Source organism: Seriola lalandi, unplaced genomic scaffold (genome assembly GCF_002814215.2).
Source record: "Seriola lalandi dorsalis isolate HSWRI2012SDOR001 ecotype SW California unplaced genomic scaffold, Sedor1 jcf7180002054671, whole genome shotgun sequence".
In the NCBI taxonomy this organism is placed as follows: domain Eukaryota; kingdom Metazoa; phylum Chordata; class Actinopteri; order Carangiformes; family Carangidae; genus Seriola; species Seriola lalandi.
In genome coordinates, this window is record NW_019525224.1 from 373,588 (window position 1) to 389,345 (window position 15,758).

Below are 15,758 nucleotides of genomic sequence, written 5' to 3' on the forward strand. Positions count from 1 at the left end.
AAATGTATGCATAGTTTACATAACAGCTCATTTCAACATACATCTATTCACGTGTTACATCAGAGTTAATGGAGATTGTTCCGTCTTTCGAAGAATGATTGCACTTTAAAGAAATTGGTAAGGTCAACATCACGCATCAACAGCCCCCATCATTCATTCATCCCCACCCCCTTCGAGGGAGAAACACGCGCAGGCATCGCTTTGTTATTAAACGAGGTGCAAGCCAGATGGGGGGGGGGGGGGGGGGGGGGGGGTCGCACTGGGCTTAGTTTACATGAAAGTTGAGGGTTTTGTGCTGTTGTTTTACTCCTTAGGATGCATTTGGATTTTCCCAGAAATACATATTGTTGAAGCCAATATTGAGTTATCCAGCTGCTTGATTTTTACTTTACAATCTTTCCTGTAGGCCAAGTATTATATCTGTCGTTTATTTTTTAACGATGGTCGTTCTGCTGCTACTCAGTGCAAATGATCTATTTGTCTTTAACTGCATCACTAAGCAGATGACATGTGTGGATACACCCCTTCAGCTGGATTTCAGGAAATATTGAGATTTATGTTGTAATCCCTTACTTTGACATCTTAATCAGATGCACAAGTGTTGAAGGTCATAACTCCTTTGATTTTCTATAAAATGATCTGCCGCTGCAGTTGTAACAATGGCTGGATGCTAACAGAAATGTACTGCTTTGGGTCTTTGATTGAAAAATTAGCAGTATTGTGTCTGTGGGACAAAATATCAATGCTGAAACCTCCACTTCACATGCAACTGTTTTGGGTGGGAAAAACTACAAGCACCGCACATGATACTGAGTTCATCTCATCTTGTCACTCGTTTAGTTTCAGCACTCAATCCAGATCACTGAATGAATTTTGGAAGCCCTGTCATTCGTCCACTGGGACATGGGATGATTTTGAATACAAGCAAATTGGCTTCATGACATTCTTGGATCGTACTTTGTGATGCTTCACACAAAATGTATCATTGAGTGTCAGATTCTCACCTACCAAGCATTTAGACCTAGTACTTTTTTTATGCAATAAAAACAGCATTGGAATCTGATGGCCAAAACTGCATTTCTGTGTTTAATAGCAAACTATGAACTTAAAAAATAATGTAAGCCTACCCACCATGTTTGATATTCAAAACATAGACTGTGGGTTTAGTACTTTTTCGGCTCTTGACAAAGGTTTTGATATTTGATAGCAAAAGTGACAATTTAGCTTCACAAAAAGTGTCCTGTGTGATGAATGTCTCCCAAGTATGTTAAACAAGAAATCATGTTCTTTCTTCCCTCTCTGTTTTTGTATTGAATATAGCAGGTTACTTTCTTAGTTTGTAGCGTAAAAATTCAGTCCCTTTTTTATGCCACTACCACACACCATTTGATGTGATAATATGGAGACTCTTGTTCCACTAATAATCAAAATAAGAGCTCAGTCAGAGTTGAGCTCTTATTTATAGTATGCCCAATTCTGTCACTCGTGTTGTACTGTCTGGCACAGGGCTGTTGTGTAATCTGGAAACACGAAATGCATCTGAAGAGGGTGTTCGACTGTTAAGCTCATATCTGTCCCTTCTTCTTTTTTTAAGGACTCGGTCCTGGTTTTGGTCTCACTCCTTCATCTTTTCATGAAAAAACACTATATCTCATTGTGGCAACAAGGGTGCTTAGAGCTCTGCTTTTACACCTGTGTGCACTTTTCCATTTGTTGCGTAAAGCAGGCTTTTGGACAGATGCCAGTTTTAGGGTGTTATAAAATTAGGTGACACAGACTACCTTAATCAGACCCTCTGTCTTTTGCACTGCAGATACCAACAGGAAGACTTTCCACAAGTCACTAAACTTTGGATATAATGATATAAAAGGAACAAGCTGAGTCAGTTTTTTGTTGTCCTGTCGCTCTGTGATCTCTAAGATCAAATGGCCAGTGTGACCTCTGGTACACCAGTGATGTAGAACAGTAGTCAGCAATGGCTTTTTCCAGAGTCTGGGCATTTGGATCAGACGTGTTTACTTTTTGAGGACTTTGTGTTTTAGAAATAAGAGGAAACTGTCATGCCGACATGTTTGTTTTGCTTAGTGCCACATACCAGCAACAAGACAAGCTGGCCCGGGCACTGTCATGAGTCAAGCACAGTGGCTATTTCTCATTTACTTTTGCCTGGATTTGTATAGTCAAGGTTAATGAAAATTGTCAGTCAGTAAATCTTGAAAGCTGACAAAGTCTTTCATCTTGAAGTTAATTATCTTTTGTCTTCCTCTACAAGATGATTTTCACCGTGCTTATGTGAGAATGGTTGGGTGATGTCAGTCAGCTCCAGTTGCAATCCTGTCTGTGGATATACAGGTTAAATTACCCAAGAATCAGGGGTTGGGATAGGGGGCAGGAAGTGGCTGTCATTGGTCATGACAGAGTGGGGGGCGTCGAGTGATTTCACTCTGGTCTGGGCTTTAGTGTCAACATTCTCTGACATACCATCAGTCCTTCCTTGTGGACACAGTGTCTTATACTGGCAGCTGTAGACCTGGGTCAGGCTTTGCCACCTGGCCTCTATATTTTACAGGTGAGGTTAATGTTGTGGCCGCTGAGGGCGTCGACTAACGGTGCATGTCACAGTATTTCTTTGTATTTCCTTGTTGAACGTCTATTCTGGTTTTTCCTTTTGGTGTCAGCTAAGGGAGAATCATGAGAGGGTGTGGGTATGTGTGCCCACACCCTCAACATTGGTTTGTTGTGGAACTCGATTGTAATTAGTCTAGGGTCTGTTTTCATATTTCATCACACTCATGACATTAAAAAGTAGTTTTTTTTGAGATTCAGGAAAGGCATAACAAGTATGGAGAACTCAGGATGGCAGAGACTACTGCCTGATTGACTACTGTAATAGTGTCACTGAAACACCTGTTTTTTTTCTTATAATGGAGACTTTTGTAATGAATTCCACATTTGAGACCACAATGTTTTGTACCCTGTGAAACTGCTACCAGACTGGATATTGACAAACTCAGTGATCCAGTCCAACAGTGCTGCTGTGGTACTGTTCGGGCAGCTCTTTTCATTCTACGGTGCTGGTCAGTGATAATGGAGTCCCCTCCCCAATCTCCTTGGCTAGCCTTACAAAACAGCCCCTGCACATTGTTCCTGGGCTGATACACTTCACTGTCACTGGTTTCCACTTTCCTCAGGCTGTAGGCAGGGAGCTGGGAAGTGTGTGTGTGTGTGTGTGTGTGTGTGTGTGTGAGTGAGTAAGCTGGGTGGGTGAGAGTGAGCTGGGTGGGTGAGATGGAGAGGAAAGAAAGAATGATTGGGAGGCAAGGGGAAAGATGGGAAGTGGAGAAAAGTGTCCTTAAAATGGAAAGTGAGAAAGCGAAAGGACATTAGTAGAGCGAGAGGGTGATCTCCAGGAAGGAGGCCCAGGGTCAACATGGCTGTCCCCCTTGCCTGGCTTTTTGTCTCTGTGGCGTATGCTTGATTTCTTGGCTATGTATCTGTGAAATGATGCCTGAAATCCCACAGCCAGCAGACACTTCAGGCCTCTGTTGCTAGATCCTCAACGATATGCGTTTGAGCGTTTATTGCCAGACGTTTTCATGCCAAGGACCTTTGTCCCTGTCATCTTTCCACTCCATGCTCTGCTGGCAACCTTTTTGGCACATCGTCATGCATTTATTCCATGTATCTTCATCAACTGCTTGTCATCATCTATATTGTGGGAGCTCCTCTTTGGAGATGTTCATTATTAAAGTGGCGATGAGCTAAGACAAGTGCAAAATTTATAAGCCTTCAAGCTGAACCTGTGGCTTGTATTTCATTTTAGTGTAGATGTTGGTGTGAAAGCCCCCTTAATTGAATCTTATGACTGTGGCATACACATTGTTCAGTTTATACTTTTAATTTGATAACAGGAAAAACAGAAATTACACAGTGGCTACACAGTGCTGTGCTAACAAAGCCAGCAAGCAGTCTTGAGAGTGCTTGTCCCATACAGGATTACAGTAATGGATTCTGTTAAGGGGAGCCATCATTGTGTGGATCAAAAAACAAAGAGAAATTTTGTGAAACATGTTAAATATCTACTTTTCTGCTTCGCTGTATACTGGAGGGTCTATTTTTGTTTATTCTATGGTTGTTTTTTTTGTCTGTGATGAATATGATCATATATTCAACAGTTTCCGTTGCAGAAATCTTAAACTGGGGTCTAGGTTTGACCTTAAATTTGAAAGTCATGGGCCATTTGGGTTACAGCAGCTGTTCTTTTTACATCAGGTCTGGTTTAAGTCATGTCCCAGAAGACATGAAGTCACAAAAGACAATTTGTGCGGGGGGTCTTTGCCACCCTGGTGTGAGAAGGACCTGCTGTTCCCACATGCTGCAGCTGAGCAAATTCCATCTGTATTAAACGTACTTGGTATTTATAAGACATCTTGCTGATCATGTCACTCAGATCAATGACATTTCAGCAGTGTTTGTCATCAGCACTAGTGCATGAACAATTGATCGTGAGAATGAATATGCTGCCATTAATTGACCACAACTATAAAGGACCCACATAAATTGATTATTTACATCTTTATCCCCTCCTGGTTGCCACTGGTTGATGGAACTTGTTGTCCCATGTTGGGATCACTAACACTTCATTTTGTTATATTGTTGTTGTATATTATTATTGTGTGTGAGTGTTATATTGCTCATGATTGCCTCAGGCAAAGAACTCAACCATTAAAGTATGTTTTTTTTTTTTCCATCGCTTGTTATTCTTCTTTAGCGCCTGCTACAAAGCCGTAGTAAGCAGACACTAGTTTTTAGAAGAAAATTGGCTTCTGTCTCCATTTCTGCTGTTTCATTCTGGGCAGTAAATCATTTCTCTCTGTCTAACCATTGTCTGTATGGGATTCAGTTTTAAAAGCCACTTTTAGATTTTTATGTATCCCTTTATTCTTATTCCCATGTTGTTTTGATGAAGTTAAAGTTGTGGTTAGACTTTTCCAAATATCTCCTGAACCTTTAAAGTCCTCACACACCCATGGTCCACCCACACAGGTATTTTCACTTATGTTGCCCAACTAGACCTCTTGTCAGGGCTGTGTGGGCGCGTACAGGCTGTACTTGACTGGCAGCTTGCTCATTCTCCTTTTTGTTGTAGTGTGGGACAGTTTACACCATTATCATTGTAGTTAGTTCATAGAGTTGGTTTCATGACATAATTCCCCATAAAGATGCACCGAACGTCAACCTGACAAGATGTCTGATGAGCCAGAGGGGCTGAAAACACCTGTTTGGGTTTGCAGAGCCTTTAAGATCTAAGTAAACATTTATTCTTGTTTCTGCTTCTGTTGAGTGATTGTGTAATATCCTCTCACTTGTCATTACCTGTCAAACTACAACCCAGCATGTCCAAGGGTTAACCTCTCTGTCTACCTCTCCCCCAGCCCCATCCTTATTGACATCACTTGTCCCAGTACCCTATACCCATTAGCAGTCCCTATACCCCATCCCTTTCTCTAGCCCCAGCAGTCTCCCTATCCCTGAGCCTCAGCCCCTGGCATCACCATGACTAAACCCCAGATGGTGGTTCTTTCTTTCCCTTCCCCCTGGAGGGTGGAGGCTCTTCACTCTGACTGGGTGCTAGCTGCTGCTGCTGCTGCTGCAGCCCTTCTGGGGAGGGGGCTGCTATTTTTTTTTTGTAAAACCCCCAGTGTGATTGTAAAAGAAGATTTAGTCCTATTAGATCTGGTAAATAAGCAAGAGCAGGCTGCCTGTGAGCACGTCCTTGTTTCTGTTGTCTACAAAGCAAATGGATTAACAAGGGGAATAGGATCAAGGCTTAAGTGTTGCTCCATCATGGCCCAACTTCAGACAGGCACACACTCCTGCCGATTCTCAGTTTTTGGAATATAACTGCAGATAGCCCTCACTTAATATATGTTGCACGTCTGGCCTCAATTAGGGGGCTTTGATGTGAGGGCCAAGGTTGGTTGTGGTGAAGATGTGTGGCAGCATATCATCATTAGTGATTTTTCTTAACAATTGAACAGGTCTTTGCTGTGATATCTGCGCAATCATCATCAGGGATCAGTAGTTGGTGACTGAAAGCACAGAAAACATGTTTACCTTTGACCTTGGCCTGCTTTACCTTCATTGTCAATCCCAGGGCGAAGATTGGAGTTCCCCCTGACAGCAACAATGATCCATTCTCATCCCAGATCTGCACTGCTCATTCATCCCTCGCATCCCTTCCCTTTCTTTTTCTTCTGTCCCACCCACTGACACATCCCCAGCTCAGCCCTTCTTACAGCCTCACAGACACCAACCTCTGACACTTTCCTTTCCAGTAAAGGCTACACATAAAGCCTTCAAAACTTTTTCACACTTGGTGAATACCCCTCCAAGATCAAGAACCTTTTTTGCGTGTCTTTTTTAATACCCTCCCTTGCATGCACTATGAGGGGAGCTTTGTAAGAGGCTGCTGCCCCTCCCCCAATTGTGATTGACAAGTGAGAGCAGCAGTACATGCATCAGATGGTTTCACATGGGGAGTGTGTGCACAGAGGGGGAGGTGGAGGGGGCACATACACTGGGGTTTGTTTCAGCCAGCTCCATTGTTGCAGCTCCCCATGGTTCCCTCTCTCTGTCTCCAGTCTGGGGCGGCATCCCTCCACTGTTGCTTTCTCACTCTGTGTCTTTGCAGCTTATTATGAAGCAGAGATGTGGAGAGTGAGACAACCCAAGTGATGACAACTTCACCAAACCGGGTTTCATCCAGTGGGAGCCCTGGAAAGCTTACTGGTTAATATGTTCAGCCTGCAAAGAAACAAGGTTTCTGTTGTGTTGGTGTGTGTCTGTCTGCGTGATTCAACATTACAGTAAGAGGAGGCAAATACAGAAAGAGATCTATTCTGGAACTTGCCGCTGTTTGTTCCTATTGAAAACAGAGAGTAGTCACAGAAAGTACAATGTAAAGAGGGCTGGAGCACTGAGATGTTGAAAATTTTTAGAGCAATGCTGACTAGAGATCGGTTTGAGAGTTGGAGCAAGGGGATGCAGAGGAGGCACACCCTTTGTGAATACATGGATTGCAGGAGACCAGGAGCTGAAATTAAGATTTCTGGATGGCACACTTAGTGTTCTCAAACCCAACATATCTTGTTTCACTGTTTGTTGTCAAAACATTAACTTTCTATCCATTCATCCATTAATTTTCTGTCGCTCAGCAGGAGTCGGGTCACAGTGGCAGCAGGATAAGCAGAGTAATATTAACGAATGCTAAAATATGTAGGCTGTTCCTCGACTGCTGTTTTTCCTATCAGACGCCATAATGGGTATTCAGATCAAAAGCAAGGTGTGGGCATATTGTTGCTCTTACCAGTGACATGATGAGATACAATGCAGGAAAGCCGGTTTTAGTAATAAATCCATCTGAATCATATGTCAAACCACAAGTTATCAATTGGACAGTCAGATTATCTTTCATTCTGACAATTCCCAGGTAAAGGCATCGATGTTACAAAATACTCTTACACATATTTGATGAGCCAACGCAGCACCTTGCCAGATAATGCTGCGTTGCGTTCCAGCTTAAGCTGAGCCCGGTTCATCTTTTTTGCCCGGTGACCCTGCTTTTTTTTTTTTTTTTTTTTTTGCTGGAGCCCTCTGCATTGGCACCCCTGTTACATCATGGAGTGGCCTCATTCAGATGAATTAGGGGGCTGGGTTTTTCACAGTGGTCGGCCTGAATGTGGCCAAAGCGCCTTGGGAGCTTTGCGCTGTTGTTTGGGAATGTCAGGACCTTGACACGCTAGGCTGACTTCAAAGAAATAGAGCCAACAAGACTCAATGCTGTGTCACCACACGTCTTCTGGTAAATGTTGCATTTAAACGCCGTGCAATAATATAGCCAATGGCCAGCTGGCTGTAGACATGCTCAGAATGCAATTTGAAAACATGTCTGCTTAAATACATGAATGCAACTAACATTGTTAAGTTTCGCTTCAAGCTGCATAGAAGTCACTGATTGAGTAGGCCAAACAACTAGTCAAACAGCTCACACTCTCCGTCTTCATCTGATGCCAATTAAGCACTCTGAAAAAAATATTACTCACTAGTGCACCTTTTCTCATTTGCACAACCAGCTATGTTTTTGGACTGCTTTCCAATTCAGGTGTTAAACCAATATGTCACAGTCTTTGCCGCTCAGCATTGTCTCCAAAGTTTCATATCCATTTTGGAAAGTGATACGCTTCTGTTCTCAGTATTCTACTTGATATGTATTATGTAAAGGCTACTGTTGTTTGACTGTTCTTCCTCTCCTGTGAAGTAGCATTTCCTCCTCATGTATCTGTTTTTACCTCCCCAAGGCTGCAAGTCATCCACATCATGTTTCTCCTTTTTTAAGACTCCACAACCACACTGGTCAAGGACCGGATTTTTTCTTCTCCTCAGGGCCAGCAGGCTGAATAACTATGTGTTTGTGTGTGTATGTGCACATAGATACTGGTGCATATTTATGTACTCAGACAATGGGACCACTGGGATGTCAGCTGAAGCAGGAAGCTCCATTTTATATGAGGAAGTTGATGATGTGGCTTCCTCAGAGCTGGCATTGAAAGCATGAGATGAGCTTCTGCAGTGGGGGGCCTCCCATCTCCTGTGCTTAATGATCCTCACCCACATAGCCAGAGAGCCAGGCCAAGGCAAAGAGAGCTTGGGTCCGGAAGGATCTGTCCACCGTCCATCTATTCACTGCAGCTCAGCCACCTGTCCCACCTGGCCCTGACATTGACACTGTAATAAAACTCAGCTGAAAGTTGAAACTGACATTACAGCTGTATAGTCAATGAGCTATATTTAGCGTTTGTCACTGTTCCCACATGGTGTGGTGGCTCATTTAGAACAACCTGTAGTCATTCTTCCTCTTCGCATGTTTTCATAAGCAAATGGTGTCCTTCGCCTGGAGGATCTAATTGTTATAATGCGTCAAAATGCTGGTTGTGGCAGATGTGGAGGACGTGACTCTTCACTCTGGCTCAAACAGACATTGTAAATCAGGAATGACTATACAGGCAAATCAGCCAACAGGTTCTTGTTTTGATGCAGTCAGTCAGATATATCTGGCAGTAACTCAAAGATGCTGATGCTTTCCTCTGATGATCAGATGAACAGTACATCCTGAGGATGCGAGGGCGTTTTCCTGTGGTGTTATGGCTGTGTATGCATGTTTGTCATGTGGCAGGAGGTGGTTACGTGTGGGGGTGGAGGGTGTTGTCAGATGATGGCTCCTGGAGGAACCATGTGTTAGCTGAAAGTGGGAGGGGAGTGGGGGAGGAAGAAATAAAGAAAGAAGCAAAGGAGAGGAAGAGAGGAGCCTTTACACAACAAACAGGCCTCCCTTCCCCCTCCAGCTATATGTGCATACGTCCTCCAACTGTTGGTGATATAGACCCCGGAGGAGCTGTTAACAGCAGTGGCATGGAAAGTGTTTGCTGTGAGGGTAGCCAGAGGCCAACCCCCTGATACTGCAGGCCCTGTGGATCTGCCACAGCCTTGGAGCTGCTGCACTGCTTATCACAAGCCTTTCTCTCTCTCTTGCAGCTTGCATGGGCCAGACACAAATACACACATTTTATTTCTGCTTTCTTTCTCTCTCTCTCTGCAGATATGGTTTGTGACACATGATGGGGCCTTATTGTCCACTGAGAAAAACACATTTCGCTTTTATCTGCAAATGCAGATGGTCTGCTCTGCCTGTGAGCCTGCTGGCTGTCTGAGTTTTTTTAAAGATCTAAAAAGAAGTTTAGCCTTGATGTTTCATTTCTTTTAAAAAGTCAGACTCTTTTCTCCTCTCACTTGATCCATGTCTTACGTCTCGTTAACATTTATCATACCTGGTGGTTAGTCCTTCCATGTGATGCTCATCTTTAGCTTGGTATTTTAAACCCTGCATGCATGATGTGGTTTTACTGAATGCAAGTTTGAGGATATTAGAGGCAGACTGCCACTTACATTATCAAGTTCTTTTGACAGCTTCCAGCCTACTTGACTTTGACAAACTGCACACGTGTGCTTTGGTTCTTTAACATTTACCATCATGAAGTCACATAATGGTGCTGCTTTTAACTGTCATGCTTTCTTTTGTTTTTGCCATCCACAATATAATACTAGACTGTCATTTGGAGATCTATTTTACATTGTAACATTTTGAGCTTGATGTAGCTTGAGTGCTATAAGAAACTTAAAAAGATGCCTTTTGAAATTTCTATCTTCATCTGGTTGGGCTCAGATATATATATATTTTTTTTTTTACACCAATAACAGAACCTTGTCTTACTAAAGCCCCATCATGTAATATGCAAAAGGTGTGTTTAATACATGCAGACTTTGCTTGAGTTTATACAACAATTTGCTGGTAGGATGGCTGGTTCATGTGTAAGTAGGGAGGCAAAAAATGATGCCAGTAGTAGTTGGTAAAATATGACTGTCCATCACATAACATAACTTAAATTCCATACTGGCAGGTTTTGTAGTATTACATACATTAGTGGTACAGACATGAACAAATGTTTAATGGTATTGTGTGTGTGTGTGTGTGTGTGTGTGTGTGTGTTTGTGTGTGTGTGTTCGTTCCTCACACATTCAGTAAAGCTACCTTTATTGAAAAAATTCATGTATTTTATTCTGTTATGGTTAGTGAAGGTACATAATGTGTGACAAGGCCTTCTGACAAGTGGCATGCTGTTTTGACACCACAGGTGTTGCTTCTCGCACTGTTTGTCGTTCTGTTGACTAAATATGAGACAGTAGCTGAAAGATTTCAAGTTGTTTTCAGTATTTTCAAATATGTCGAGGCTAAATGCTGCTTTATATTTTTTCCACCTTGCAAATGAATCATTTTTGGAAGAAATGCTGCAGATCACATTCTCCTTTTTGCTATGAAGAGTCTGCAGTGTCCTCAGCTACAGTGGAGCTGACAACTGGCGTGAGTAAGGACAATGTGTGTGGGGAGAAGAGAGATAAGGAAGAAGGAGAGAGGAAAAGAATGGGGTGGAGAGAGGGTGTTGTCAGGGGAATAATAGAATGCCTCAGAGGCCCTTGTAGACACTGGGCAGCAGGACAGGGGGAAAAATGGTGTGGAAGAGAGGAATAAGAGGTTAAGCCAGTGAGAGAAGCATAGGGAGAAACAGCAGGGTGAGAGAAGTGGCAAATAGCTTCGGGGTGAACTGCTGATCTCAAGTCAGGCCTACAGAGGGGTTGTGGTGATGACACACCTTTTGACTAAGCCTTGACTCACCCTCCAATCTTTGTCTCAGTGTGTGAATATGAATAGCCAGTTTTGTTCACAGCAGAAGCTTAGTGATAAATCTGACAGTTTGGCTCTATGATTTCTACTCTTTGTAGCTTATCACTTATCCAGCTCTCTTATCTTGGAGTCCCATTGATCATTAATGTGAAGCAGCTAAGGCAGTGCAATGTGCTCATTCTGTTGAAACGTGTATGAGTGAATGTTGGGGAAAAGTGTGTGTTTTTCTCTGTTGTTGACTGTGTTTGTCAAAGGTCGTGAGTTGTGTCCTTGTAGTGTGTTAGTTTGGTCACTGCTTTTTGTGTGTGGGGTTATCGCTGGGAAAGGTTGCCACAGGACATATTCAGCTGCACGTGTGTCCCTCGCAGCCCTTCATCAAGCTGAGTGTTTGTTAGCACCAGAAGGATTGGCCGGCTGGATGGATGGCTGAAGAAAGGGCACGGACACCACATTAATTCCCCCCTTCCCTCTGCCATCTGAGATGCTGCGTGGCACTTCAAAGGTGGAGCAGGGTGGTGTTAATCCAGGGGCTGTAACAAGCTCTCCACTCTGCCGTGCTGCACTCAACTCTCCACTCTTCCCCCAGCTGTGGCCCCCAGCTTTTTCGAAGTGTGATCAAAGTGCAGTTTGTGTCTGATGGATGTGCTCACTCTGGCCCAGAGGCTGCCTGACAGGGGACCAGGAAGTGGAAGGGAGCGTGACACAAGATCTCTTGCCATCCTGTACACATGCTCCTGTACGCACAGAGATAGACATACCTTCTTTCTATCCTTTAATGATCAGAGCTTATGATTATGACAGAGCTTTGCAGCTGAATAACATACGTACATGTGAACAAGTCATGACACATGTGCTAGCTTAAGCAACTGTTTAAACCAGTGCAGTGCTCTTTGCTCTTAAAGCTCTGCCTCCTTTGTCTTAGGCTGGATGTACATTGTACATAATTGAATTGTCAAGAGTTGAGGGAAAAGCTCTACAATAGCAGTGTCTTAAGAAGCACTGTTACTCTTGTGGTGTGAGATGTAGATTTTCCACACTTGGCACTATATGCAATAGCAATGCTGCAGCAATAGTATGAATCTAATTCTGTGGTATTTAAAACTGAACTGAAAACCTGGCCGCTGAATCACAAGCATGCCCAAATTCTGTTTCTTTGTGTTTATGTTCTTTTTCTGTGAACGTATGACTGCACAAATCTGTCATCTGGTTGCTGTGCTTGTGTTTGACAGGACATGACAGGAAATGGATCCTTCTTTCATTTTTTTGTGATGCAGGTTGGCAGTCAATATAAGGGATGCATTCACTGCCTACAAGGTTTAACTGTCTTCAAAGCCCTTGTCATTGTGGATGTAAATTGTAATGTTGCTTGAATTGTCTTGTCATTATGTGCTTGCATCATTGCCATGGTAATACGGGAAGTAAGGTTGGTAAATATCTTGCTACCATAACACTTTAAATACCATTTGGTGTGCTCCTGGTCTTACTTTCACATGCACACACCAGTCCCATAACCTCAGGACCTCCTGTCAAAGTCTTGTTGTTGAATTATTCTGAGATCCATTGCAGTCTGTCTTGTTTGCCGATTGTCAGCACGTTGATATGTAGGCTTTTAAATTGGTCATTAGAATGTGCTCATAAAACTTAATGAACTGTTCTTCCTTTGAGTCATGAGACTTGGCGGATTTTTATCTGTTGCCATCAAACTCGTTATGGTGGTATGTTTCTATAGTAGCTTGAGTCAGGAGCCAGAAGCAAGCTGCCCTGAGTGTTTCCCTCGTGCTTTTCTTTTCTAATCTAATCTCAAGCAGAAACATTCATCTTATCCTGTTTTTCAACTTCTCTCCCAACCTCCTTTCTGCCCCTCCCCTCCTCCGCTTCTGTTTTTCATCGCACTGACTTGTTGGCTCCTGGCTTCCGTCGTCCTCCATGGCCGGGAGGTGTGTACGCTGACCTTTGGTGACCTCTGAGCTCACCCAGGTTCTTCAATAGATGCAGATAGTGGAGAGGAGAGAATTATTAAATGTGCCTCTGCATCCTTGAGATAATTTTTGACCACTTTTTTTTGTTCTTCTTGAAGCTGGGAGGAGAGTATACCATGCAGACTAGAGTTTGTTGTTAGAGAGCGGTCACTAAGAGGGGTGAGGAGTGGTCAGCTGCAAGCAGCCATGTTCTTCTTTTGAAGAGCGACTGGTCAGGCTTCAGCCTGAAGGGGCTGCTTTGCATCCCGCAAAAGGGGCCTTTAAGTGAAATGGACACTTGGCTGATGGAGCACTTTGCATTAGCATTTCTGCCCTCTCAGCCTCCTGTTCCCTCTCTCTCCCCCTCCTGTTCTACTCCAGAGCCTTTGGGTGGGTATCATTGGAGAGAGCAGTGCATGCTGGGAAGCTTTGCGGGGTTGGTCAGCAGAGGAGAGGAGGGGGCATGGCTGTGTTGTAGCTCCAGGCCCCTGCTGCCTGCCATCTCTCCTTGGTGCTTTCAGGTCTTTTAGAGTTTGCTCGGCTGGTTACTGCCGCTTCATAAAACCTCAATGGCTGAAACACAATGCCAGGCAGGAAAGGGGTCATGGCTGAACTTGAACCTCAGCTCCAGCCAAACAACCACTGGCAAACCAAGAAGCCCTAATCAGACAAGTTGCAAATTCCAACCATCCCTCCTGCTGTCTGCCTCTGTCAGATTACCTCACACTGATACCAACACTCTTAAACATGTATGCTGAGGCCTTACTAATATAATGTCTTACTCTTTTGATGCATAAACTCACAGCTGATATATTGGCTTTTCTTTTCATATATAATGACTAACAATGGTTTGATATGTCAAATATCACTTAATGGTCATAATGCGTTTGTGTTTTTAAAGTTAGTTGAGTTATCCTTTGAAACTGCTCTGGTTCCATCATTGTGCAGTGAAGCTGTGGCAACATGTAGTAACTTTGTACCTTTTGTACCAACATCTCTGGTCTGTTAAATGAAAGTACTTTGTAGGTGAAAGTACGTGCGTTGACCCTAGTTTCTCCTTTTGTTGTGCCCAGGAGTTGGAGAAAGCCCTGTCAGAGCAGGACTTGGACTTTCTCGGGGACCTTATTGCCTGTCTGTTGCAGGGATGCTACCAGCGCACCGACATCACGTAAGTATCTGCTATATTGGCAAAGTCTGTCGAATCTAATGTCAATATATTCACTGCAATAAGGTCCCTCTGTGTTTTGGTATCCCCAACAGTTACAGTAGGTTTTGAGTCAAATACAGTAGGACATGAGTTAAGTGTTTTTTGTTCTTCCATCATGGCTGGGATGTGTTACTTGAGTTTTGGCACCAATATGAAAACAATACTTTTTAAACAGCTCACTTAAAGAAATATAAACATGTTTTTCTAAACAAATCATTTTTCATTTACAAAAGAAGGCAAACTTTTAGATGTTGGTTCAACATACAGCCATAAAACTACATAACGTTGCCTAAATAAAATTGTTTTAAATTGGAAATGTTTCAAGTTTAAGAAGGTATGTAGCCAAATACAAGTAAACACAATAGTAAAACTGATCAGTTAGTCGATGCCAGCGCTGGTTACTGGACAGTTTTGGAAACCGTACCTCGTTAAAAGTGCTCTCACAAAAGAATGAATTTGACAAGAAAGTTTAATGGTTACCAGTGAATCATGAGGGAGAACAAGCAGCGATAAATTGTATAAGGTTTAGTTTAAGGTCATTAAATAGAAGGATGTGTGTCATACACCTTAAACCAGTTCTAAACCTGCTCTGACTTGTATTGTTGAATTATGTGCAACAGACCCAGATCTAGGTCTTAATCCTGCCAGAACTAGTACAGTATGTGAAAACATTACCTGCAAGTTTTTTTTTTTTTTGATAAAACATCAGCGACACAGTGGAAAAGATTCAAGGAACATTTTTTTTTCATTTTTATTTGGAGCTGCCAAAATAAAAGTCTTTCCATTGACAAAATTAGTCAGAGAATGCACAAGCTGTCATAGGATGTGTGTGTGTCACTGGCATTATGACTTGCTGAGGAGTCAGAATTTACTCACCATACGATGAGTTAAAGGCTGTGGTGAAATCATGCTCTACTATTGCAGTGATGAATGAGAACAGCATACCCACTGAAACCTTTATCTTTCCTGTGACCAAGTGATGGGAGAAAGTGAGTATGTAGCAGAGCTTGTTATTCAAATCCACAAATGTGCTTTATCTCTAACGGGGCTTTCCCCTGTGTGTACACCTCCTGCTCTAGCACATCATTAGAAAGTAGCATACTGGTACCAGTGAACTTATAAGCAGAGAGGCAGGAGTGATCCAGTTTTTCCATCCAGGCAGCCTGTAACAGGAGGACAACCTGCTTTATTGGACTGGACAGGCGCTGGCATCCTGGGGGCGGCTGCTCAGCACTGGCCTTTCACAGAGCTGCCCTTTTCATCCGCACGCGTTAAACGCTCTGCCGGAGCGGGG

At 43.1% G+C, this 15,758-nt stretch overlaps 1 protein-coding gene across 1 annotated transcript in view; it reads left to right on the forward strand.

The window, feature by feature from the left end:
- The window catches only part of cecr2 (CECR2 histone acetyl-lysine reader), a 34,541-nt gene that overhangs the window by 1,241 nt on the left and 17,542 nt on the right, over nt 1-15,758 (forward strand). The window contains exon 2 of the mRNA XM_023421346.2: nt 14,331-14,425. Coding sequence (XP_023277114.1) covers nt 14,331-14,425 — 95 coding nt within the window. The remainder of the gene's footprint in view (nt 1-14,330; nt 14,426-15,758) is intronic.